The sequence below is a fragment of the Pomacea canaliculata genome, linkage group LG3 (assembly GCF_003073045.1).
Source record: "Pomacea canaliculata isolate SZHN2017 linkage group LG3, ASM307304v1, whole genome shotgun sequence".
Classification (NCBI taxonomy): Eukaryota; Metazoa; Mollusca; class Gastropoda; order Architaenioglossa; family Ampullariidae; genus Pomacea; species Pomacea canaliculata.
Genome location: NC_037592.1, coordinates 33,468,713 through 33,493,962, shown reverse-complemented (window position 1 = coordinate 33,493,962; position 25,250 = coordinate 33,468,713). Strand labels below are relative to the sequence as shown.

The following is a 25,250-nucleotide window of genomic DNA, read 5'->3' as shown; positions in this document are numbered from 1 at the left end:
TGTGCCTGTGAAAGAGAGGTTGGAAGAGTAATTATGTGTGTGCATGTTTTTGTGCTTGCATGAAAAAAAGATGTGTGGGTGTGCCCTCATATGTCCGCATATATAACTATTGTAAGAATCTAAGATCATTTGTAACAATCTATATAAACATAATGTGAAAAGCCTAGCTATGTGCTGGGACTGTATGTTACAGAAGTGTTGAAAATGATGGAAGATGAATGAAAGCAAGGGTGGAAGGTCAATAGGTATAAGTGAAAGGTTGGTTGATGTATGGATGATATTTACTAAGACCATCATTATCATACTACTAATCTTACATGTGAAGCATTTAAAATGTGAAGTTTAGGAACTGTCTTCCAGGCCTGAAGTAAATGAGAGTCATGGCTGTTGTCAGTCAGAGACCACTGGTAGGAATGCATTACAGACTGTGCTGCAGTCAGGTCACTGATGTCTGGATCTCGAAAGTTTTCCATTCTTATTTCCAGCTGCAATGCAGCATACATTGTAAAATTAGCTTAGACATTCTTAATAATAAAATAATAACTGTAAAATTTATATAGCATGTACTTGCTATGAGCATATGAAGTCAATTTAGGTTGCCTGTAGCTCATCCTTCTCTGTCTACAAACTACTTTTCTTTAACCACAAAACAGAAAATACACTACCCCACCTTATCCCAGAGATAATTAGGAAGCAGTTGTAACTAATTACTCAAACAGGAAAGTGTGCTCTTTCCCAGAATATGTGTACCTGCTTTCATCTTTAAAGAAAGACAAATGAACAAGACCTCTTGATAAGAACATAGCAAGCTTTAGAAAACAATCATGAAAGAATTGGACACAGACCTAAGTTTTAGACAAGATGAATTAGAGTAAAATGATGGAAAGGACTGACTCAGACCTGGAAATATCCAATTTTATTTCAAGTTAAAAATATAAGGCTATATTCAGGTAAGAATATTGAAATTCTTGCTTTTTGTACTATTCAATAAATTTCACCTCTTTTTATCCTTTATAATACTTTTATATATTTATATATATATTTATATAAAATATTTATTTATAATATTTTAATAATATTTATTTATATTTATATTTTTATATTTATATATATTTTTTTGTTTTGTTTTTATTTAATACTTTTTTCCTGTAATTGCCCTTGCGGATTAATAAAATTGTATTTTATTGTATTTATTGATAAAAAGATACAGTTTGGATGTAGACCTATAACTTTGATTTCTGCTAAGAAGGAGTTAATAAATGACAAAAGGAAAGATGAATTACATACGGAACTATCATTGCCTTGCAGGCCTTCCACATAGGTGACTGAAATGGAGCCTGTACGAGCAGGACCAGAGACAATAATAACACCAGAACTGTAAGCTGGCTTGCTGCACAGATTTCCAACACAGAACTTGATGGCAACTCGATATTTATTGCCAGGCTGTAGTGCCAATCCTTCAGCAACAACAGCATACGTTCGAGTGGAGAACTGGTATTCTGTGGTGTCAGTCCACGATTCTGATGATAAAAATGAACTTTTACAGGCGATACTAAAAGCAATTAGCCCACTGAAGTGTGTTCCTGAAAAAATAAATAAGCACTATGTTGGCCTTACATGGACTGAAAATTGGCCCTTCACTGTAAGACCCATGGAATATTTTGTATGGCCACATGGGTCCAGCATAGGGTTCTTGGCACTCCCACTATGAGCCTTCCTCTTTCGAAATGGGGTTCACTATCATTTATGGTCTAACAAACAAGCAAATGCTCACCTGCATCACCCACAGCAAACCTAATTACTAATCAGTACGCTACTGTACTGATGAGAAGAGAACAACTTTTAAATGAAAGTATTCAATGACTAAAACAAATTTGATCAAATATGAAGCTATATTAAGAAAGGCAGATATTCGGATTATTAAATCACTGACGTCCAAGATTGAAGGCATGTACATTGGCCAGTTTGATATGATTGTGGTGCAGCATACTTCCCCCATTGACCCAGCTGTTGTCTGGGTACCTGGCCCCTTAAAGAGTAGGGGAAAAAGGCAGTGAGGTAGAGGAAATAAGCACCTCATGCCCTGACAACTAGAACACTACCTTAGCCATACTTACTTTACTTCCTTCTCAAAGAAAACATTCTGCTATCAAAATAAAACAATGTTTCATGAAGTGCTCTTATAATGTCTGAGCAAGCATCACAAAGAATAATCCATCTTACCAATGCCAGGAACAGTCTTCTGGATTTTCCACTGAACATCTGGAAACCTCAATTTCTGCTGCATTGTTAGAGTCCAGTGAGCCCACAACATATTTCGTGACAACTGAAAGCTTGCATCATCTTCACAGGGTATTAGAGGTCTCTGTAAGAACATGTCCAGAATGTACTTCAGCCATAAATCTTATTACATGATGTTATGTACTTTTCATATTAGGGTGATTTCTTTCTCAAAAGACTAGAGATGTCATTAACACTTATAAAATTTTATATTATATTTAATACATATTACAGGTACTACTTGTCTTCAGATTTCCTTAACTGTTCTAGACAAAAACCAATAGTTTTCTACATCTGTATTTGCCACATAGACTGGCATTTATTCCAGCTGGAACTCAAACTATGGGTTAGTTTGTTTAAGATGAATTTCACATTGAAAACAACAAATACAGGGATAGTAGATAGCAAGTAAAAGCCATTATTTACACATAGTTAAAGCATGTTGAACAGGATTAGCCATCAAAGCAACACTCACATCCTCATGTTGCTCTGGTGACCATGACAGTGTTGCTGGATGGAAAAAAAGAATACCCAGTTTTAGAGTTACTTTAGGAACACCTGTGTCCTGACCATCAAATATAAATTCTGATATTAAACAACAAATGTTTCAAAATCTGTTTCAAAATCCACCTTTAACCCCCTATCTCACACATACATATAAACACACACAAACACACATGCACACACATCATAACACAAAGTAACAGTAATGCATTAACAAGAAATACCATTACTGTTACTACACCCTGGACCATCCAGTATCTTGATGTTAACTTCCTCATCTGCTTCAACAACAAGCACACCATCACTTGATACAGCAACCTGTCCTCCATTTGTCACAGCAACAACTGTACAAAAATATTGCTGAAAAAAGAAATCAAAGCTTCATTATAATGTATCAAGCAAACTGTCAGATAACTTTTGTGTCACAATACTGATTACAAAATGAAAAAAAAAAAATCTATGGTACATAAGGGCCTTCATTTACTTGGTAACTCCCACTATTCATTCTTTACCCCAAAAAAAAACCCTCAAATGGTTGGCACCTCTTATGTCAAGAATTCTCTATTACTCACCTTGTTTGCTTGTAGGTTAAGGCCTGTGAACACATATGCAGTAACTGTCCCAATCATAACAAAGGCTGCCACATCATCTGATCCTTGTTTAGTGCCCAGTCCAACTTTATAAGTGATCTGCTGTATTCCACTGTCAAAGCCTGACCAGCGAGCCTCATAGGTAGTCTTGGATAGTTGAAAATCTGTGTCCTCTGATCTCTGTATTATGAAGAACAGCATACAGTCTTTATATTTCAGTATACTTGGTAATGTGTAGGCAAACTGGGAGTAGCTGTATGAGACATTCCGTCTTTGTTTCAGAAAAATCAAAAGTAATAAATATCTCTTATACCAGATTCCAACATTCAAAATTTTCACTTAGGACTTACCAACACCCATCTTTCTCTCTCTTCATAAATATTCATGCACAAATTCACTCTCACTGACTTGCCCATTCACTTGCCTTCCTTACCCCCCCCCCCCCCACACACACACACACAAACACACTATCTTTATACATGCTGCCAATTCTTTCTCTCTATATTTTTTTTATTGTTGTTGTCAGTGGGATAAAAATAATTATTACTGGAGCAAACAGAATAGTTTCTTCTCCACTCGGCACGATATCAAAGACAGTCCCTCTTGCTGCCAACCGAGTGTCATGTACGTAGGGTTCAGAGGTCAACATGAGGTCAAGGCCTACAATGTTTGTGACCTGAACTTTTGCAATGTATGCATGTTGTTGATGAAGCCCCCAATGAAGCTCTGAGATGTTGAAGGCAGCACATGACTGTGGATTAGACTGGATGCAGCTACCTGAAGTACGTGCACGAGACTTTGGGTACAATGATGTGCCCCTTGTTAGCTCCTCTGCAATTGACAATAGCCAGGAAGTTAATGTCAGAATCGCTTTTTGCATTCAGTGCACGGTAAAGCTTAGACAACACAGAGACCAAAGAGAGTATCTTCAAGATTGGATGAGTAGACAGAGGTATGACTGACTCACAAACCACACACACACACCCCACACCATCCCCCAACCTCCTTTCCACACACATACAAGCCAAATGACAAATAAAAGAGTGTACTATACCTACCCAAGAAAACATAAAACTTAAGGTGCTGTTTCTCCGGGCCTGTGAATTTCTCTACATCCCAGCGGACAATCAAAATATCTTCTTCCAAAGTTAGATTTACTGTTCCCAAGTATGAGGCTGAAGATCGCAATAAAACTACAGGACCCAGTTCCTGTGGAAGTGGATGACATTTTGCTCAGATTTTGTCATGCTTCTTTGAAAAGTTGTCACCAATATATAGATGTTTCTGAATTACATTCTTGTTCTTATGGAGCACTCATAGAGAAATAGTAATATCTTCTAAGAAAAGAAACAACAGTTTTTTGAATTATGTTAGTTCACCATAGAGGGAGCTCCAAATGCATTAGAAATATCAGCAAGGTATGAATGCAAAATAAAAATAAAAAATAAAGAAGGAGAGTAAAAGGATAAAATGTTTACTATGACAGATATTCAGAGAAAAATATTATATTTATCACAAGTGCCTAAATAAGAAAGAACAACCGAATACTAATGAGAAAATATAGATGAAGCTACAAAAGAGTTATATTTTTACATACTATATAAGACTCATTTCCAGCTTTGTTTTTGGCTTTGATGAAAATGTAAAATGGAGCTCCAACTGGAAGTGATGGATGGTTATTCTGATAAAAGTTGTGGTGGTGTGTGCTGGTAAAAGAAGAAATGTCAGGAGCGTCTCCATAATTCTTTGTTGAAGCCAGACCCACTGCATAGTCATAGATGCCACTTTCATTGTCATATGCAGACCAATTCATGTATAGCTGGGGATAAAAATATAATTACATTATTGAGAAAAAACGACCTTTGCATAAAAGTTTTCTCATTTAGACACATTAAAATTAAATTCTAATTAAATTATTTAAAAAGATGATCAACTCACTTGGTGATCTCTACCGAGGTAGAATGTTTGAGTAAACCTTTTCTCAAAACCCTGATACTGACAGGCTTCAGATGCTTGGATGGAAGACTTTTTAGAACTCAGAGGAAAAAAGTCCACGCTCAATCCAGGCGTAGCCTTATTGCTGCAAGTCAAGCAGAACCTAATCAAGAACTGCTTCTGCTATTTTCAAATCAGTTTACAAATCAGTTTGTATGATTCTCACAAATTCATGCAGTAACATGTTTTCATCAAAATGTTGTTTGTAATGTTTCATCTGCATTTGTTAACATTTGGCTTGCTGATTCAATGAACTCATGAGTGCAATATTCTTTATGAAGATTTACTTTCTAAAAGATTTTTGTACTACAAAGAAGAAAAAATAAAATTTTGACAGCAAGTTCTCTTTCTTCAAGACTTACCAGATGATGGATATTTTATCATTCATGTAAGGAACTTACATGCACGCCTGGTCTGGGTTTTCCACAAGCCTTATCGTGCGGTCAGACGTCACCAGCCATGTGTGATTGTCTGATGCTCGGATTAAGCCAGGTGCAATGTAAGCCCCAGCCACATAAACACGAGACATTTTTGGGCTAGTCTGGTCAACAGTAACACCATCTGAACACACAGGTGAGCTGGGTTCAATGGCACTGTTGAAAGCCACAACTGTGATGTAGAAGGTTCCATCAGCTGGAGCACTCCATGTTGCTGTGGTTTCATACGTCATGACAATCTGCACAGCAAGAGAAATGCTCAGGTCATGTTGACAAAATTTTGTTGTTCTCTGCAGAACAATCTTTTTTCAAAGTACGCAAATTAAAATTATTACATTCTAATTACTTTTTCCAAAATCAGTATGACTGCTGCATAGTTTTCATTAGTTATGAATATAAATAGGTCACTTTTGAAAACTAGTGGCTGTATAGCTACACCACTTATCCTATCCTAATTGAACGTTCCAGAAACTATCCTTCCTTTTTCCCAGTGCTTGGTTATGCAGCCTCGACCTTTCTCGACTTTTCCCAGTGATGGCAGTCGCCACCTCCATCCCGCACTGTCTGGTCATGGCCTTCCCAAGTGGGTCAGGTGACTTCGTAACTTCAGGTGTAACAATAGATCCAGTAGCCACTGGCAGGACAGTTCAACCCAAACCCTGGCTATTACACACGCAGCAGGTGTGGAAAGGGGACAGTCCTGGGAGCTGTTCAACCACTACCCTCTACAAAATCAAAGAAATAACTTAGTACACTACTATAGAGTGATGCACATGGAACTCCTGTCAGCCTCCATGATTACAATTATACTTCACTAGCATCTAATATAGGGATCTTATGAAGGCGATTTCAGAATGGGAAGTTGCTGTATGGAATGAGTCCACAACATTCATGCAAAATGAAGACTTACTCTGCTGTCTTGTGTGTTGTGTCCAAACACACTGCTGTTGAGACATGAGGTGTGAAATGCATACTGGTAGAACTTGATCCCACTCTCTCTGTCAAAGAAATCTGACCAGTATGCATGTAGTGTCCTGCTGTACTGATAGTCCACTTCTGGGGAATCTGGTATTCCATCATTCACAACACCTGGATGTGGAGGACTTGCATCTAATGTTATCTGGTAATGATGGAAAGTGAAAAGTCACTGTCAATCATGTTAATTTTACTTTGAAATAATGAAGTTTTATAACACATTGTCAAACATTGATTATTAGATCTGTTACCAATAAACTGCCCATCAAAATGTCCCGCTGCTTTCTCTTTCCCTTTCACATATCTTCTATCCCTCTGTGTATCCATCTCTCTCTCTGTCTTTATGTCTGTTGATTCATCCATGAAGGAACTAACCTGCTTCCTGATGGTGGTGGAAAGCTTGGCGTGATTGACAACTGTGACCTCAATATAGTAGTCATAATCATGAACACCAACACTGCCATTGCTGAAAAGGCCACCATGCCCAAGACTGACGTCCACAATGACAGGCTTCACTTGAAAATGCCGATGATAGCAGCCAACAGGCCCCGTGCAGTAACAGTTTGCACCACGAGCATAACTTCCATAGCGTGTCTGACATTGTTGAAGGGTCTAGAAAAAAAGCATTGGTTACTGACACAACTGAAAGTGAAAGAGTAAACTTTAAAACCCATCTGTGTAAACATATTACTCATTGTAGATAAGTATCTATAGGCAACAAGAGCTAGATAAATTAGAGTGAAATATGATAGGACAAAGATTGTAATTTATACACTTGCATAAAACATTTAAAAGTACTCTAGAAGCCCTGAGCATAGAAAATATACAGGATTCATAATAAAGGATATGAATCTATGTACTTTGCAATGGGACCTCAAGAGGATTGCCTTTAATTGCCTGTTGAACAATTACGGGGAAGGATGCAGAGGTTTGATAAATGTAAGCTGCCTTCCAGTAGTAAAATGCCCTTACTCCTTAAGATCTATAAAAATCCATTCCATTGCAGCAACAGGCCTATGGGAAAGGGATACCAAATTTGCAGAATTTAAAAGCTCTCTTTTTCTAGATTGGCAAACGTTCTTTTGCAGTATTTCAGCTCACAGTTTAGAATTCCCTGCCAGTGAACTTACAGCACAAACAGTTGCTAGTAACTTACAAAAAATACTTTAAAGCACATCTTTTCCAAAATTCCTTAACAAAGTGACTCCCTTTCGTGTGTGTGTGTTGTGCATGGTGAGTAGCTTCAAGTGTGAACTAGGTGCAGTATAATAATAATTACTGTAATACTCACAAAACATTAAAGTATATTTTTAGTAGGACATATCATGCATTTTCTTTTCAGATTTTAGTTTTGATTTAACATTATCAGAAGTTTATTGTTACCCATTTGGGTATATTTCTGTTTGGGTTGATTTGGGGTTAGGTTTGTTTGGGGGTTTTGGATAATTTTTGTTTATGTCATTTCCACTCAGTTTTACACTTGGTGAGAAGATTAAAGAGATGACAGACATTTTTTTCTCTTTTTTCGGATTTTTGTTGCGGTGTTTAAAATCTAAGGTAACCCAGCCTGCAAAGCTCATAAAGACTGGTGGTAGGTCCCGCAACAGGCAGCCACTTGTATATGGCTGTAGGTTGTCCTATTATGCTCTGGGCAATGTGCCTGGTAGGTTGCCTATCAACCTCGTGCTAAATGTATCAAGGAAAAGGGATTTCCATTGTATTGTTTATCCTATAGGAAAGTTAAATTACTAAGCCTATAGGTAAACTACTAAAAGCCTATGCCAAAGGGTAAATTCCTAAGGCTACGACTACAATTTGACTACTGTTATTCCTTGCAAGCTTCTTCCAGTTTACATGAATTGCTATTCATCAAACTTGACATTGTTTTATTGTTTTCAAATATATTTATTTCTATAGATGAAATGAATTTAATGTAAAGAAGGAAAGGTGTTTTTTCAATTCTTCTGAGTTTAGTATATAAAAAAAGCTGTGATGTTTTCATACAGTGGCTCTCTTTCATTCTCAAATACCTTACACACCCTTAGTCCCATCACATATTATTGTTGCCACTCAACCAGACAGGGTCTGTTGCCTTAGGGCCGTGGTTCTCAAACGGTGGGGCGTGCCCCCCTTGGGGGGGGGGCGCGCGATGTGCTTACCGGTGGGGGGGGGCGCTAAGGTGGTCATTTTTTAAAAGTTTCTTATACCGGTATTCGTGTAATTAGCTGACATTGCTGGCTAAGGGGGGCGCGCAGATGTACCTTTGTTTATCAGGGGGGCGTCACAAGGTAAAGGTTGAGAACCGCTGTCTTAGGGTAAACAAGGTTCTGTGGAGGACCCCAGCATTTGTAAAAATAATGAACTTACATTAGTCTCTCCTTGTGGTGATACATTTTCTATTCCATGCACAATGTTCTGACCATTGTAGTTGTCCACTAGCTGCCATTGGACACTATACAGCCCACTGTGGTCATCATAAGCCACCCATTCTATTCTGTGAAGCAAATGACCAGTAAAGAATTTGGAGCAAGACATCAAGAAATATATTTTATTCACATAATTTTACAATATTGCATAAAAATAATTAATGTAGTTAGTGCCTTTCATCAAATATATTGCAAGAGAGATGGTGCGGTTCCAGAGTGTACCCTTTGATCAGATAATTTCTTCTTAGAAATTACTGGTTGTAATGTAAAACAGCAAGACACCAGACAAAAGTACTATGATCTTATCACATTACTCATGACTACATAAGCTCTAATCCTAAGGAGAATGAAGACCTTACGTCATTGCATTGAGCTCCTCAAGACCATGGACACTGATGTTCTCAAAGTTGTCCTTGGTCAGCCACAGATTTGTGATCACTGGAGGCGAGCTGTCCACATGTACTGTCAGATTCTCTTCATAGTAGTCCTCTCGGATGTCAAATGCTCTCACCCAGAATGTCAGACTTTGGCCATCCACAACATTTGCCTGCAAACAGTTTTATGGATGGAAAGTCATTTTCTCTAATTGTTTCTGGGGCAAGAAGACTTATATGAAATATAAAGAGAGGGACCAATAAAACACTAGGAAAACTGATCAAGATTCCATGTATGACCAACACTACAACTATTATGTTATTTTCTTAGATGAAGCAAAGTTAAAAATTAATGCTCATTCAGCAACTGAACTCTGTAAATTTGATGTTAAATAAACTAAAACTGAATAAATCTCAGTAAATAATGAAGTAAAATAAATCAGACATATACACATTTTTGGAACTAAACTAAGGAAAAAGAGATAAAGCACACCTTTATTGTTTTTGTCATGGCCAGCCCTGGTTCCTGAGTAAATGCAGTATTAGGTGGTGTCCTCTGAGTTGTCCCTCCTTCTGCATCTACTCCCCAAGCAGTTGTAAATTTTACAATACCTGCAAGATGTTCCATCAGTAAATGATATGTTTATCAATAACTAGTTCTGGTATCACACATAAGTTTAAAACTTAGTAACAACCTTAGCAATCTGTCACTGTAAGTTATAAGGATGAATGTTCACAATGTGTTTGGAAAGTCTTGAACTACTTTCATTCTGTAAAGCATCATTTTATACAAAGAAATTGTGAATATAGCTAAGTCCAATCTTTCTTCCCATACGTAGAGATCCTATTTAGGTTTCAAGCATTTGAAATAGCTAACCTAAAGTGTTTTGAATGGCTGCTACAGTCCTGTTTCCTTCTGAGTCATCATATGCACTCTCTACTCCAGATTCTGATGCAACAGCTGCCAGAAGATTGTGGTTGTTGTGGAATACATTGGTGTACCTCTCCACCCATGACAGAGTTACATCTCCCTCACTGTGCTGCCAGGTGAAGGATGTGACCTGTGCTGCAGAGGTCACACGCAAAACTGAGGAGGCTGTGACACTGATCTGGGAAGACGAATCGTAAAGAAAAAGTCTCCGGCAAGATTTATGGTTTCCAGCTCTGTCCAGTGCAGACAGGACAATGGCATACATTCCAGGGCTTGTTACAGAAAAGCTGGTACTTCCCTTAAAGATCAGAAAAGTATGACCTTACATGTCAAGAATTAAGAAGGCAACACAAATAACAATACAAATATTAATTTGCATCTACAACAATTTTTTTTCAAAAGATTGATTGTTGACTTTAAGCTATAATTAACAACACAATAGTAAAGAGAAAAGATCTTTGAAATCATAAAAAGTGTTAAGAACTTTCTCATTTCGTGCAGAAAAATCATTCTAATGATCAGACAGTAAAGCTATAGCCTAAGATTGCAAACACAGGAAAGTAAGGAGTAATGTTTTCTGACATTATGAAATTTGAAATTTTTTTTCAAGAATTAACAATTAACAAGCTCTCTAAACACAAAATGCACTGGATTGCTTTGATTCTTCTTGCAACATTTTAAGGGGAAAAAACTCTGTAAGATAGCTCATTTGTAGCTTTAAAAATGTAATTTAAAAATGTAATAATGGCAGTAGCAACAGTACTGAAAAGCAAAACAAAGTAATCTTTAACACAAACTGCACTAGATCAATTTGCCAATATGTCCAAAAAGTAAAAATAAATGTGTTATAACAGCTACACAAAGTGCATCACCTTCTTAGAAGGGTACAGGCACTGGTTCTTCCCTATTCACACCAAAATTTGGGTGCTCTGTCACCCCAGAAGTTCACATGCTTAGCTCACCATGTGTAGAAATGGGGGTGCAGAGAGGAGGAAAACAAAAGTACACTCCTGCCAGCTTTCAAGAATCTCTGTCAAGTACTATTCAGAAAAAAAAGCTTAAAGCTTAAAGCTTAAAGCAACACTCACAGATCCAGTACTGTTGACAGCGCCTTTAGTAGTCAGAGTTTTGTGCTGGAGTGCACTTCCTATATAATCCAGCTCATACACCTGGTATATCATCTGGTGTACTCCAGAATCATCATCTTTCCAGCCACTCCACAGAATATTTTGTGTGCTCTAAAGTACGGGAAATGAATTCTGCATGACACTGGTGTTAGGAGATTTTTAGCACCTTTTCTATCTGAGAACTCAAAGCATTCTGATGGGAAACAGTTTTAGTAACACACTGTAAAACTAAAAGTATTAATCATTCATCATTTATCAAAACAAATTACCAATTACTATAACATTTGCATATAATATCAACAACAATCACAGCACTTACATTTAGTTCATTTCACACTTGTTATTTTTAAAATAAACTGAACAGTTTTCTAAAATAATATACCATGATATCAATAAAAGGATATTAAAACGGTATTTCACAGACTTAAAACATCTTAAGATTCTCATCAAGATAATATTAGTTGATAGATAATGAGCACATACACATCTAGGTTCATTAAGCTTAGAAGTACATCTTTCCCCCACATTTTTCATCATTACATGAAAAAGATATGCAATTTTAAAGTTACATACAAAAATATGTTGCGGCTGTAACTCACAGATTTTGAAATATCTTCGACTGTTAACATGGAGTCTACACATCCAGATGTTACTTTGCAGTGGTATGAAACAATGGTGTCGAAATGAACCTGCAAAAAAGAGCGAAGAATAGTTTTTTAAAACTCATTTGAGTATGCAGTCATAAGGGAGATAAAGCAAACACTGTACATTTAGGGTTGTACAAAATCAGCTGAAATTTTCTGCTTATATTGAAATTTACTTTTGTACTTGTAACTGCTGTCAGTGAGTGGATAAATGTAAAGGTAGGATAAAGATAGCTGGGGTAAACTAGCCAATAAATATTTAATAGCAATCACTTATTGTAGCAATCACTTTACAAGCTATAATTACTAATTGCTCTATCCAGTTCCTCAAATCCTTTCTCTCAAAATTGAACACAAAGAGTCTCAGTTAAAGACCAAATGTTGGATCCCATTGAAGTGAAATTTGGCATGACACAATTAGCTCAGTTTTAGGTCCTCTTCTATTTTCTGTTTATATCAATGATCTTCCCCTTCATATCTCCCAATCATGCAAAATATTTGCAGACAACACAACAATACATGCATATCCCAAATAGAGTGACTGGCTGCATTTTTTACCTCAGAGTGTTGATGAGCTCCAATCCTGGACTGAACTAAGCCATATGGCAATCAACCCTCAGAAAACAAAAGTTATGCTACTAACAGGCAAAACCTAATTTCAAAAATCCATCTAAGTACCTGACAGAAGTTAAAAGCCCTAAACTTCTAGGTGTCACTCTTGATGACAATTAGTCCCAACACAGCCATAAGTAAAACCTATTTCCTATCGACAATTAAACACCTTATAAATCCTCACTCTTGTAGACTGTTCTACACAGCCTATATTCAGTCAACCATTGATTACACCTCCACTCTGTGGGGGTCTGCTATTAGTACTTCTATGAGGCCTCTTGTAAGCATTCAAAGGAGAACTATCAATTGGTGGTACTTAAACCAAAACTGCACCCTCATGATTTTTTTCGTTTCCAGAGGTCCTGCCACTAATAAGCAGAGTAAGGTATAACAAATGTTTGCTTGTCTATAAAATACAAAGAGGCAAAATGCACCCTCGACTTTCTACCCCATTTTCTTCCAAAGTAATAATTAAGAGGTTTCCTCAAACTCAGTATATTCCCATACCAAGAACTGATATTCAAAATGAGCCTGAAATATTCAGGTAGCGTTCTATGGAACAGCCTTCCTTCACACCTCCAACAGACAGAATACAGTCTGTACTAGTTCAAAGCAAGACTTCTGAAACAGCCATTTCGAAACCTCTGGTTGCTTGCAAAGTCTTTCCATTCAAAGTAAACACCCATTACTAACAATGAAATCGTACATGAACCATATGTTACTTATTCACTAGTCGAAAATCCCTGTCAAATTAGACAACCGCTATCTTTGTACATATCCTGATTTGCTCTTCTAAATGCTTTTGCTATATATAGTTAAATAGTAGTCTAGTTTTATTTTCTTAGATTGAGAGCTAGATGTAAAATAAGTATAACTTTGCTTAGTCTGTTACCCTCATAAATAAAGATTTGTCATTTGTATTGTTATAGGATATATGATAGAGTACATTATTGATTTATGCCAGTGGTTCTCAAAGTTTTTCGTACCGTGGACCACTTTACTTAAGTAAAAGCTATGGCGGACCACCAAGGCCTAAAAATCAGTCTGTACTTTGAATTTCAAATTTAAATTGCCGCATTTGTTTCATTTTAATTCAAAACTAAATGTCCTTCTGTGACAGTAGTATAGAAATAAGTTGACATAAAACTACGTACCTCGTTATTTGTAATTAAAATGTTAATGCGAGGAATGCATCACCTTAAACATCACTTTGCTGACATATGACGACTGCAGCCGCGGACCACCTGACTTATACCCGCAGACCACACTTTGAGAACCACTGATTTATGCAACGAAAGTTCTCACCTGGAATTGATGGGTTTTGGTATTACCATTGAGATAATGTGTTTCTATGATTTTTTTTTCTTTGTTTTCAACCTTGACAAACCCTCCCACATCTGCATGGATGGAAAATTCCAGCCTGAAATGAAGTGATCAGGCAGTTTCACTGACAGAAGAACTATTAATAATCTAGCAAATGTATTTCTAATCTGCAGGTGTTCAAAGGGGTCAATTTAAGTCAGTGTCAACATATTTCACACAGGCATTCAGTAAATGTTTGATATCCCAAAGTCACATGTTAATGCATATTTATTTGTTGAGAATGTTATACACTGTAAAATAAGTATATCATATGTTCAAACCATCTCCATGTAAAGAACAGAGTAACTGGCAAGAGGGAACAAAAGCATTATTACCATCACTGCTTCTTTTCTCTGCTGGATGTTTTAAGCCCTTAATACTGAATCTGGTTACCTTTGTTTTGAATAAAAACCTCATTGTAAAACTTTTATTCCCTAATATAAAATAAATCTGATTATAATGTAACTCATACATATTAACTATATTATAATATAGAAAGATGGTTAGTCATAATAAAAGCTGTTCCTCACTTATTTATTTATATAAGCCCTTTTGTCCATTCTTTTACTAGATATAGTGTGTTTTAAACTGTACTGACCAGTCACCATGTTGAAAAGGCACTGTAAGAGAGCCAGAATACTCCGCTGGCTGCATGGTTGCACTACAGGTAAACATTGCTCGGTTGGGTTCATCTCGACTAGAGCCATTACAAGTGCGTTCATAAACCTGACGTGTTGTACCTACACAGGAAAACATTCACAGGGGATCAAAACTCTGAAAGAGATGTGAACTATATATTAGCTTTATCATATCAAAAAAACTTCAGTATGGAGTAAACATGATTATGAAAGGCCAAGGAAAGACAATTAAAGTCTTGAGATAAGTCAAAGCTGATAGAGGAGAAAAGATAGAAGTTTTCTATTTTTGACGCATTTAAAAAAAAACAAAATATGAATTGTACAGATCAATAACAAGATATAATGGCATTGTGAATATTCAAGTACGTAGGAACATTAAATCCATGACTCACAACTATTCAACATAAAAAGAGACAAAATTATGCTTAAAGAACTGTTAAAAAACATAAATTTACAGGCATCATAGTTCTATTCAATAATGCACTCATCCTACCCCTGTTTAAGATCAGTTGTGTCTTTCCTCCAGTGACTCCAACCTTAGCTTCTGGGATGTAAGCATGGTAGATAGGTAAGGTTGGACGAAACTGGCCATCCCATTGGTAGAAGATGTTTGCAGGAGCTACAATATTTGTCCAGACTTCATTCTGAGCAGCAGATGGTCCTGAATTTATATCTAATGGTGCAGTCGCAATAGAACCATCTACAGCAGTTAGCTTTAGCTCATTGTAGACGATGTCAGCTTGAGACACAACTGCAAAAGATTTTTTTAAAGTTCTTAAAACTTTTCTTTATTATTTTTTTTTTCATTTAAGTGATTTTTCTACATTAACCTTTTATTACCCCCCTCAACATATTTTCTTTTCCTTATTTTTTTTTTTTTGATGCTTATGTAATTTCAAAAATAATGTAGCAGGAGCACTTGTTTAGGTCAGCGGGTACTGCTGACAGTGCATTGTCCCTCTACCCGCATCCCCTTCCACCCCACTCTTGGTCGGACAGCAACAACGGGTGACGTAGTGCCCAAGCTGCCCAGTACAAATAGCGGGCGAAAAGCAGCTCTCGCACTTTTTTTCGGTCCGAAAACTGGTCCTGCTGGGTTTAGCAGTAAGTAAAGCTTTGAGACTGAGTTAGCGAGAAGTACTCTTTGAGGTTGTTACGGGCGCCGAGCACCGTTCCCGAGCACAGACACCCTCCTGGTAATGGGCGTATGCTACCGATGCGCTTTTTAAATTTTTTCAGACGCAAATGAAGGAATATATAAGGGAGGAAACATGGGAACCTTTAGGAATTGTTCCTCTTTCGATTACTTCCCTTTAAAGGCTGAAAAAAAATCAACCAATCAGGTACACGTACTTTGTTTTGTTTAAAAGCTTAGTATCGCAAGGCGCTCTCTTTCCCCACCTCAGGGAGCTAGGTGGTAGGTTTGATAGGCTAGGTAGGTAGGTGAAGATAGATACGGTGGTTGTATGTGTAAACTATGTAAATAAATCTATGTCTTTGAACCTTAAATACCTGTGTGAGCGTGTTAATGCCAACATGTGCTAGTGTGTCGTTTGTCTCCGCGGTGTGAACGTGTACCACTAGCGCGAGTGAGATTTGTGCTGTCCATGGTGTAGTTGTGACACAGCAGCAGAGAAAGAACACACGTGAAGGTCCGGCGAAGCTGATGCACCGAAGAAAGGATGACACTTTAGTCTGAGAGAAGGTAAAGCAGGGTCTTTTGTGGACTCCAAGGTCGGCTGAGTTCGGGTGCGTGTAATGGATAGGTAAAAAAAGAACACAACGCGAGGTAAAAGACTAGACGACGCACCCGACTAACGAGAGCTAAAATTTTTATGGTGGAAAATTCTCCTTGGGAACTTCCGTCCTCTTCCCTGGAATGACAAAGAGGAACGGACTGATTTGGCGCAAAGCTAAGGAATAGGGCGTTAGCGAGGGGTCGGTCAGTCCGGCTACAATATTTTAGCCTAAATGGACAACTATTTACTTGGAATTTATGTTTTGGTTTGGAAAACATCCACCTTATGATCTCAAAAGTCTGATGCATGAAATATGTTGTTGGCTTGAAAGGAAAATGTTTTCATCTTTTGGTTATTTTGATGATGAACACTTTCTTGGGTGGATCAGTAGAATAAAGGCGTGAAAAAAATCTTTGACAGCCATCACTATAGGTAAGCATGTGTGATGACCTGAGGGAAAATTCACGAGTCAAAGGTGAGTACTGAACTCATGATTGAAAATCCGGGCCATTTCGATAACAAATGCATAGCCACCACAATATTATAGAGACTGTCCTAATAACATCCAAGGTATTTGTCTCCACGTTCCTAACCACATAGCATTTATTCAAAAAATCTGCAGGTATTCACCATCTCAAATAAATATGGTTACAATTCTGTCACATTTTTCACATACAAGCATCATAGAGCCTTTTCACCTCCTGCCTTCTGTCTTCCATAAAGCATATCTCGCTCACCCTGTATAATACCAGATGAGCTAACTTACTGTTTTGACAATGGATTCCTCCAAAGCCAGATGAACAGTTGCAGCTGCTAGATCGTTCTGTGGAGCAGCTGCCTGGGTAACAGCGTGTACTGTCAGAGCGCCATGAACATGCCTCTGAATAAATAAGCAAACAAACAATATCATAAGGATAGTAAAAAAAAAATCTGTTCAAAGACAAAATACTATTATTCATCCCAGTAATGTTTTAAAATCTCTTGTTTAGTACTTTTTATTTTCAGAAATAAAGTTTATAAAGTCATAAAATGAAATTGCAAGAAATACACAGTCATCTCTAACAAAACTTTTTTTAGAGATAAAGAAATAAAGAATCAAAACCCTTAAACTTAAGACTAAATTAAAATACTTACTATTACATGCCCTCCTGTCAGAAGATGGAGCATAGGCTCGATAGCCCACCTGGTCAAGTACTGTACCTTCACACTTGGAGCATATCTGGTTTGTACTGGTGGTGCAAGTCTCTATGTCGCAGTTTGTAATGGCTGTACACACTGCACACAAATGTTTAAGTATGTTCAAATTATCAACAGGAAATTCAGTAACACTTCCAGAAGATAATTTATCAACACTAAACAGAAATCTGCCACATATAGGAAAGGTAAATTAGCCTTTATTTGAAGTCATATTTTCTACTAATGAAATCAATTCTATCAACATCTTTATTTTTAACCTAAAGCTTGTTTTTTCTTTCTCTACATCTCTCTCTCACACACACACATGGAGGCTGAGATCTCACGCGCATGTTTTTAGTCAGTTCTTTTTAAGGCTAGTTTTCTCTGTTTAATTACAGTCTACTGAATTTTTTAAAATGCATATGTGACAGTGTTAGTACTCTAAGAACATGCCTGCAGAATGCCTACATTTTAGACTCATTTGTGGCTGATTTGTGTGAACATTTGTGACTTTCATGTTTGAGCGCGCGTGGGCCTTACAGTAACTATATACAGCAAGGCGAGGACTATGCGTTCACGGTGTGTACCCCTGAGGGTTTTCATTTCCTGCTTGTGCTTCGGGAATATCGAGACGAACCCTGGTCCTGATGTGAGAACTGAAACCTTTGTGCAAAATACATCATCAACCTCTATGAGAGACGATTACAAGTCAACAACAGCATTTACCAGAAAATTTTAATATACTCTCAGATTAAGTGGAGGAAGTCCTCGCTACTCTTTCTAGAGTTGGCAATGATGTAGACGACTTACATTTCTGAGATTTCTGAGTCCACAGATGAGTCATTCTCTACATGTGCAAATCGTGTCCTGGATATTTTACAGAGGAGTGTTCCTCAGAAATCATGGTAGCTAACGGACATTATCCGTGTACAACATACTAGAGGAGGTTCAATCCAAGACCTATGATGGTCAAGTTCTCTCAATGGTCGGACAAAATGCTCATATTCAGGGAAGGAAGAAACAGAGAAAAAGGAATTAAAGTGGCCGGTGACTTAACCGTACGACAGCAACAGGTAGTAGAAGTAGTATCGGGATCGCGGGCTATAAGCTTATTTCAAAGGAGGAAGGCCGGTTGTGTATGGCCCTGTTCGATCTACAACTGACGGAGTACTGAGGGACAACAACTATTTGTATGGGATAAATAATATCTCAAGTAAGTACAGAGGGTGCATCGTTTGACACCTCTTCGTCAATCCTACCACCACTCTCAAACTCCTTAGAAAAACACATCCATAAGCACTTACAAGAGCACATAATATGGCATGACCTTTTCCACAAAAGCCAATACGGACTTGGGCCCCGTCACTCTTGCCACACTGCACTAACAGCAATGATTAAATAACATTCATGATAATCATTTTTCTGCTGCCTTACTTTTTCACTTTTCTAAAGCCTTTGACGTTATAGATCATAATCTGCTAATCAGAAAACTTGAATTATATAAACTAAGTACTGCCAGCACCACACTTCTTACCCGATAATTGAACTCAGAGAGTCGCTGTAAACAACCAATTGTCTGATCCTCTTGGAGTTAAATTTGGTGTTCCTCAAGGCTCAGTATTAGGACCTCTTTTTTCTCAGTCTACATAAATAAGCTTCCTCTCTACATATCCCAATCATGCGAAATGTTTGCAGATGACACCGCAATACCGCCAAATGATAGAGCCATTTGCTTCCTTCCTACATCTGAGCGCTGACAAGCTTCAGGCTTGGACAGAATCAAACAACATCCCATTCGGCCCCCAGAAGACTGAAGTTTTGCTTCTAACAACTAGACTGAAAAGACGAAGCTTAGCCACCCCATTTCCAAGTATCCACATCAATACTCAACCAATAATGGAATTACAGTACCACAAACTCATGGGTGTTACAATCCACAAGAACTTATCATTATCCCTGTCACACATTTCTGTCACAAGATAGTATCTCTAAGAAAGTCTACCAGCTGTCAAGAATTAAACATTTCGTAGACCTTCACTTAAGAAAACTCTTCTATGCAACTCACAGTCAACGATTTACGCCTTCACCCTCCTGAACTCCACTATTGGAGCTTCCATGAAACCTCTAGCAAGTGTTTAAAGGAGAGCTATTAAAGCAGTTTAACTAAAACCGAAAATACAGCCAAAAGACTGCCTCTCTGGGAGTCTTTCCTCTGACAAACAGACTAAAATTTAACAAAAGCTTCTTCATTCATAAAATACTGACGGGTAAACTGTCCCCCAGACTCTCTTTGCTATTTTCCTGCAATAACACTCAAACTTCTCTAAAACTCAATATTACCATTCCTGGCATAGACCTTTTCAATTCAAGTCTGAAACACTCATGGAGCGTGCTATGGAATAGCCTCTCTCTCCATTTTAAGCAATTGATCGAACTCCCTGAAAGGCTTTGGATGCCAATTCCTAAAATACATACACTAGAGTGAAGGAAAATTTAATGATGCTTAAAATATAAACCATTACAGATACTTCCCAACTCCAGGACTATTGTAAATATCTATTTCAACTACTGCTTTTATACATATTCATCTTCCACTCTCTTTTGATATAATGTTGTGCTTATTACTACTTATTCTTTTAGTACTTAATTACTTAGCCTATTTTTACCCCATAAAAGGTGAGGGCTAAATGGAAAAAAGCATGTCTTGCTTACTGTACCTCTCTTTAATAAAGAATTGTCGTTGTCATTGTCACTCTCACATAAACACACTCACACTCTCTCACTCTCACACTCCTGCACACACACAAACACTCTGAATAATCTAGTTTTGCCTTGAGCTACTTTTTAATAAATACCAAGATTTCATTCCTCTGTTTATTCATTAAGCTGTAGGAAACATTTGAAATGAACTGTCAATTATGACTTTTGAACAGAAAGCTTAAAATAGACTAAATATTCCCTTATGAGCTTTTATATTTCTATTTCAAGAAATTTCCTACTTAAACAAACTGGTCCTCCGCTGTAAAATCCTGCCTTTGTGCATGTACAGCTGTCTGGTCTGTTACAGGAGCCTTCTGGATAGTACTGGATGATACCATCATAGATGATGTGCGAATTGGCTATGCGAGCATTACAAGCTCCAGTTAAATTTGTCAGACGATTGCATATAGCTGAAATCGAAATAAATCAAACACAAAAATGTACATTAAGCTGCACTGTTTACATAAAAAAGAAAGATTACCTGCACGTATAAAATACAATATAATTGAAGCTATTGTCAAATATCCATCCACAGCTTTTTTGCATCTTCTTTTTGACACTATTTTTATTACACAGTATATGCTTCAAGTTTGTTACTGTTAAATGTTTATTTGTTGTGTGTGTGTTTTGCTGTGTGATTATGTAAATCAGTTGACTGAGTGTGTGAATGAATGAGAGTGTGTGTGTAAATTACAATGTGTAATCAATGTGCGACTGTGTGTTTGTGTGTGTTGGTATGTGCTTAGATGCGCACTCGTGCACCTGAATGTATCTTTCATTTACTTTGTAAATTGGAGGTTTTATAAAACTCTAATCTGCAAACTTCAATTATTCTTTATCACAATACTTGCTCTTATAAATCTTTTTTTTTCATCCAGCAAATTTTTATTATTATTATTAACAATACATGTACAAAACATAAAAAAACTACCGCGCACGTCAATTTACAAAAAAAGATCAACAAACGTATCCCTGACAATGTACACAAAACTTTCCTCCACCTCGTCATACCTTAGCCCAGCGGTTCTCAACCTGTGGGGTGCGAAGTGCTTACAAGGGGGGCGAGAAGGTGGTCATTTTTTTAAAGTTTCTTATACCGGTATTAGTGAAATTAGCTTACATTGCTGGCTAAGGGGGGCGCGGACATACCTTTGTTCGTCAGGGGAACGTCACAAGTAAAAGGTTGAGAACCGCTGTCTTAGCTTATGAAAGGACCAGCTGACATTATACAAACAGCATAGATTGTAGTGGTTTGTCTTTAAACATTTAGTTGTAGCTTACACGAATACAGATAGCTTTCAACACACGTCAATAAATAACACATATTTCAGGCAGTCCGCACATTTCAACCATACACTTGACTGACACTTATTTATAAACATATATTAGTTATATTCAAGGTATAGCTCACCTATATATATATAAATCATTGTTAACTGTACTTAAAGGCACCTAAAGTTATTGAAAATATGACATGTTTTATGACTCAAAACATGTGCCATGCTCAATATCTTACCATAGTCACATGAAATGTCATTGTTACTGTACCAGCCTGATTCACACACATATGATTCATGACGTACTTTTCTGAATAAAAGTCAACAAAAAAACATAAGCATCAGTATTTCTTATAGTACATTATAAAGAAATCTATAAAGGTATATTTCTTTTTTTTGCAATTGTTTTTATGCGCTCTTGTTTTTCTTATAGGACTTAAAAATCAGTGTGCAAATTAAAATACAGTTAATTCGTGTCAAACTCATAACGATATACATTTAAGTCTTGCAGGTAAATGGATAGCTTTGGATAGACACCTTTTGATACATCTAGAAGTTACTATGCCTGTAACTGTTATTAAAATTTCTTTGACTAAAGATAAAGTAGTATAGCAGAAGCACTTTTTTGGAACAACATGTATCGCTGCATCCCCTAGGTCCCTTGACCTGGCCAGATTCTTTTTTTGACTAAAACATTTCTAGTCAACATATTGGAAAACATATGAAACCCGTAGAAACAATTCATAGCTTCTGTTCTATTTGGCTGATTTGGGTAAACGTTGACCTGTTTCGCTGTTCTCAAGATTTTAAGATCTGTTATAAAATTCTGTGAATAAAAGAAAAGTCGATTTGGAATCCACAGTGTTATTAATCAAAACTGTCGCCATTGCCTCTCACCTGTATTTGGTAAAAATAATCCACTCTGTGTACCTCTCTTCTGTATAAGAGACGACAGTTATCACATGATTTCTGTAAACAAAACACAGCAGATAATTTAAGTGATTAATGTTAATGCCTTTTACATAGTTTTAAAAGTAACCTTAATGTTTTCCTGGTTTATTTTAAAGTTGAATCACAGTGTTTGCATGTGTGTGTGTGAGAGAGAGAGAGAATGTGAGAGAATGAATGTTAAAGTCAATGAGAGTGTGTGTGTGGACGTGCGTAGCACACATATAATTAATCCCAAGTGTGCCACTCACTGCCAAGGTCTAATGTCCATGGTACATTGTAGGCTGGTTGTTTAATTGGTGTTTAATGCTGTGTCATCAATAGACGGTGGAATGTCTATATGTTTGTGATCAAAGCAAGCTCTCTAGATGAAACCTATTGGTCTGAGTTATGAGAGATTCTGGGAGGTAGAGACAACGTAATTTTTTATTTGTTATATTATTTCAAAGTTGGCGATTTGCACCTACAGTCAGCAAATCCGGCAAAATCTCTCTCCCGCTCACGAATAACGTTCAATGTCACATCCGGTGGCATCCACGCTATGTATTAATTGGTAAGCATATAACAACCAGCAGGTGGGACATTATTATCAGTAGTGCCCCGTAGTGTATTGAGTAAAACTCTCGCTTGTCACCACTGCAGTCTTGGTCCAGATCTCCTCTCGGGACAGTTGACACCTGCTCGTAACCAGCCATACATCAAGTTCGTCCGACAATCTTTATCTATCGCCTTGAAAGTATCAAACCTTTTACAGACCATTATTCAGACTTACAATACCCGATTGTCAAATTGCAAGCTGCAGGTGACTTCGAAGTACATTTATCTAACTGAAGCTATTTTGAGGAGTCATCTCTACGAAGTTGACCCACTGTCTTCTAAACAACGAATCCTTTGGGAATGTATGAACGCTTATTCCGTCAATATGTTTTCATATGCTTTCAATCAAGTAATAGGCTTCTGGTCTTCAGGTCCGTCATAGGTCCAGTTGCCTGGTCTGCTCCACTCCTACCAGATGAAGTAGTTACTCTAACTGTCGTTTCTGTAGCGTAAAAGGGTCCTACGGAGTAAGGTTACTAGCCCTACTCCCAACCCTCCTTTCTCATCCGGGTTGGGACAGTCGATGGCGGGGTTAGGGCTTTTTACGATATTTTCTGGGTATGATACCAATCATACCACCGACACTGACGTCACACACGGCTCGAGGCTTAAATGAGATTTAAACAGGCGAGGAAGTCTTTTTATTGTTATTTGATTTTTCGAGATTCGACTTTCTTCCTGCGATTTGATAATGGTAATATTCATGTGAAAGAAGTATTTTTGACCGCGATATGTCAGCAATCGGGTAGGTCTTGAAGGACTTTGGTTGTAGTCTAAAAGACCAGAAGAAGGTTGGTAACGTCATCTCAGTTTATTCAAGACACACCATGAGAATATATTTTTTACAACCATATGTCAGGTTGATCATTGCCAGAGTATATATATATACCCTCATTGTTACCAAACCCTTTCGTGTCCACCAGGACGGATGTGTGAAGTATGTTAAGAACTCGATGCATGAGATGAGAAAATAACCTATCACATGTTCTTGGACTTTACAAGGTACAATGGAGAGATATCATTAGACACCGGCAGTGCATCAGTGGAAGCAAACACAAACATTAGAATGGCATTGACTTTCTTGTGCTGCATCTAAAACTATCAATAATAAGGGATCAACAGTTGCACCGATGCAGTAAAACCTCCCTATTAAAACTCGTTAAAATCCACCTAATTCAGGTCCGAGACGGGTCATTGTATGGAACACGAACCATGACTTAAAACATTTTTGGATTGTATCTAAGAGGGGATCAGAGTAAGGAAAACGTTAATAAGGAAGTTTTACTGCATTTTAATCTTATTTCCTTTTTTTCAAATAACGCGACATGTTTGTCTTCTCATGTGTAGCAATAATAATCGTGTGGAGGAGGTGGAAGGCGTTAATGCGTTAAGTTGCGCCTCCACTCCCATCTTATCCCACAATTAAAGAAAGCATCATGCGGGTACTTACGCATCTTTTCGTAGAGCGGTCACAGTCGCAAAACTCAACACAACTGTAAGAGCAAGCCAGGCGTGGGATGTCTTGATGCGAGTCTCCATAGGACTGTTCAACGGTCTTCAACGGTCTTCCACTGACGACTGACAGAGAGTACTGTTCTTTGATCGTCAGCGTCTGCTTTTTGATGACTTCAGCTTTGTTTTCTTCGGGTTCACTCAATATGCCTTTCAACTATTATATTTTTATAAGACATGAGGTTCTGGTTCACGACTCGTCTGGGTATTAGTTTGCTTTTGTGGCGAGGTTTTAGGTGTTTTTCCCCCTTGGCCTTATGAGGTGTAAAAAGTTACTGGCAATCGAATGGATACAAATGCTTACTACGATTGCTTGTATTATACTTTTAGGATTTTCTATTGATAA

The 25,250-nt window shown here is 37.4% G+C and overlaps 1 protein-coding gene across 1 annotated transcript; it reads right to left on the bottom strand.

Annotated features, from left to right (window-relative positions):
- Positions 1-299: 299 nt before the first annotated feature.
- On the bottom strand, positions 300-24,931 carry LOC112559635. The gene is made up of 27 exons (XM_025230971.1): positions 24,843-24,931; positions 22,087-22,157; positions 20,810-20,980; positions 17,769-17,909; positions 17,401-17,514; positions 15,389-15,646; positions 14,856-14,997; positions 14,201-14,315; positions 12,239-12,328; positions 11,601-11,750; positions 10,459-10,810; positions 10,075-10,193; positions 9,567-9,754; positions 9,149-9,275; positions 7,157-7,393; positions 6,717-6,926; positions 5,771-6,045; positions 5,313-5,454; positions 4,972-5,193; positions 4,433-4,583; positions 3,922-4,205; positions 3,357-3,554; positions 3,009-3,144; positions 2,756-2,790; positions 2,224-2,365; positions 1,288-1,520; positions 300-485 (listed from the first exon to the last, which is right to left on the bottom strand). Exons 1-27 carry the CDS (start codon positions 24,929-24,931, stop codon positions 300-302), a joined length of 4,578 nt encoding a protein of 1,525 aa, XP_025086756.1.
- Between the last annotated feature and the right edge of the window lie 319 nt (positions 24,932-25,250).

What these genes read in the sequence shown, in the direction of transcription:
- LOC112559635 (XM_025230971.1), bottom strand. Translation starts at nt 24,931, where the DNA reads ATGGAGACTCGCATCAAGACATCCCACGCCTGGCTTGCTCTTACAGTT. An exon ending in ACCGCTCTACGAAAAGATGC is followed by an intron (nt 22,158 to 24,842) that starts GTAAGTACCCGC and finishes ACTTTTATTCAG; the next exon opens with AAAAGTACGTCATGAATCAT. An exon ending in TTAACCTACAAGCAAACAAG is followed by an intron (nt 3,145 to 3,356) that starts GTGAGTAATAGA and finishes TTCTTTTTTCAG; the next exon opens with CAATATTTTTGTACAGTTGT.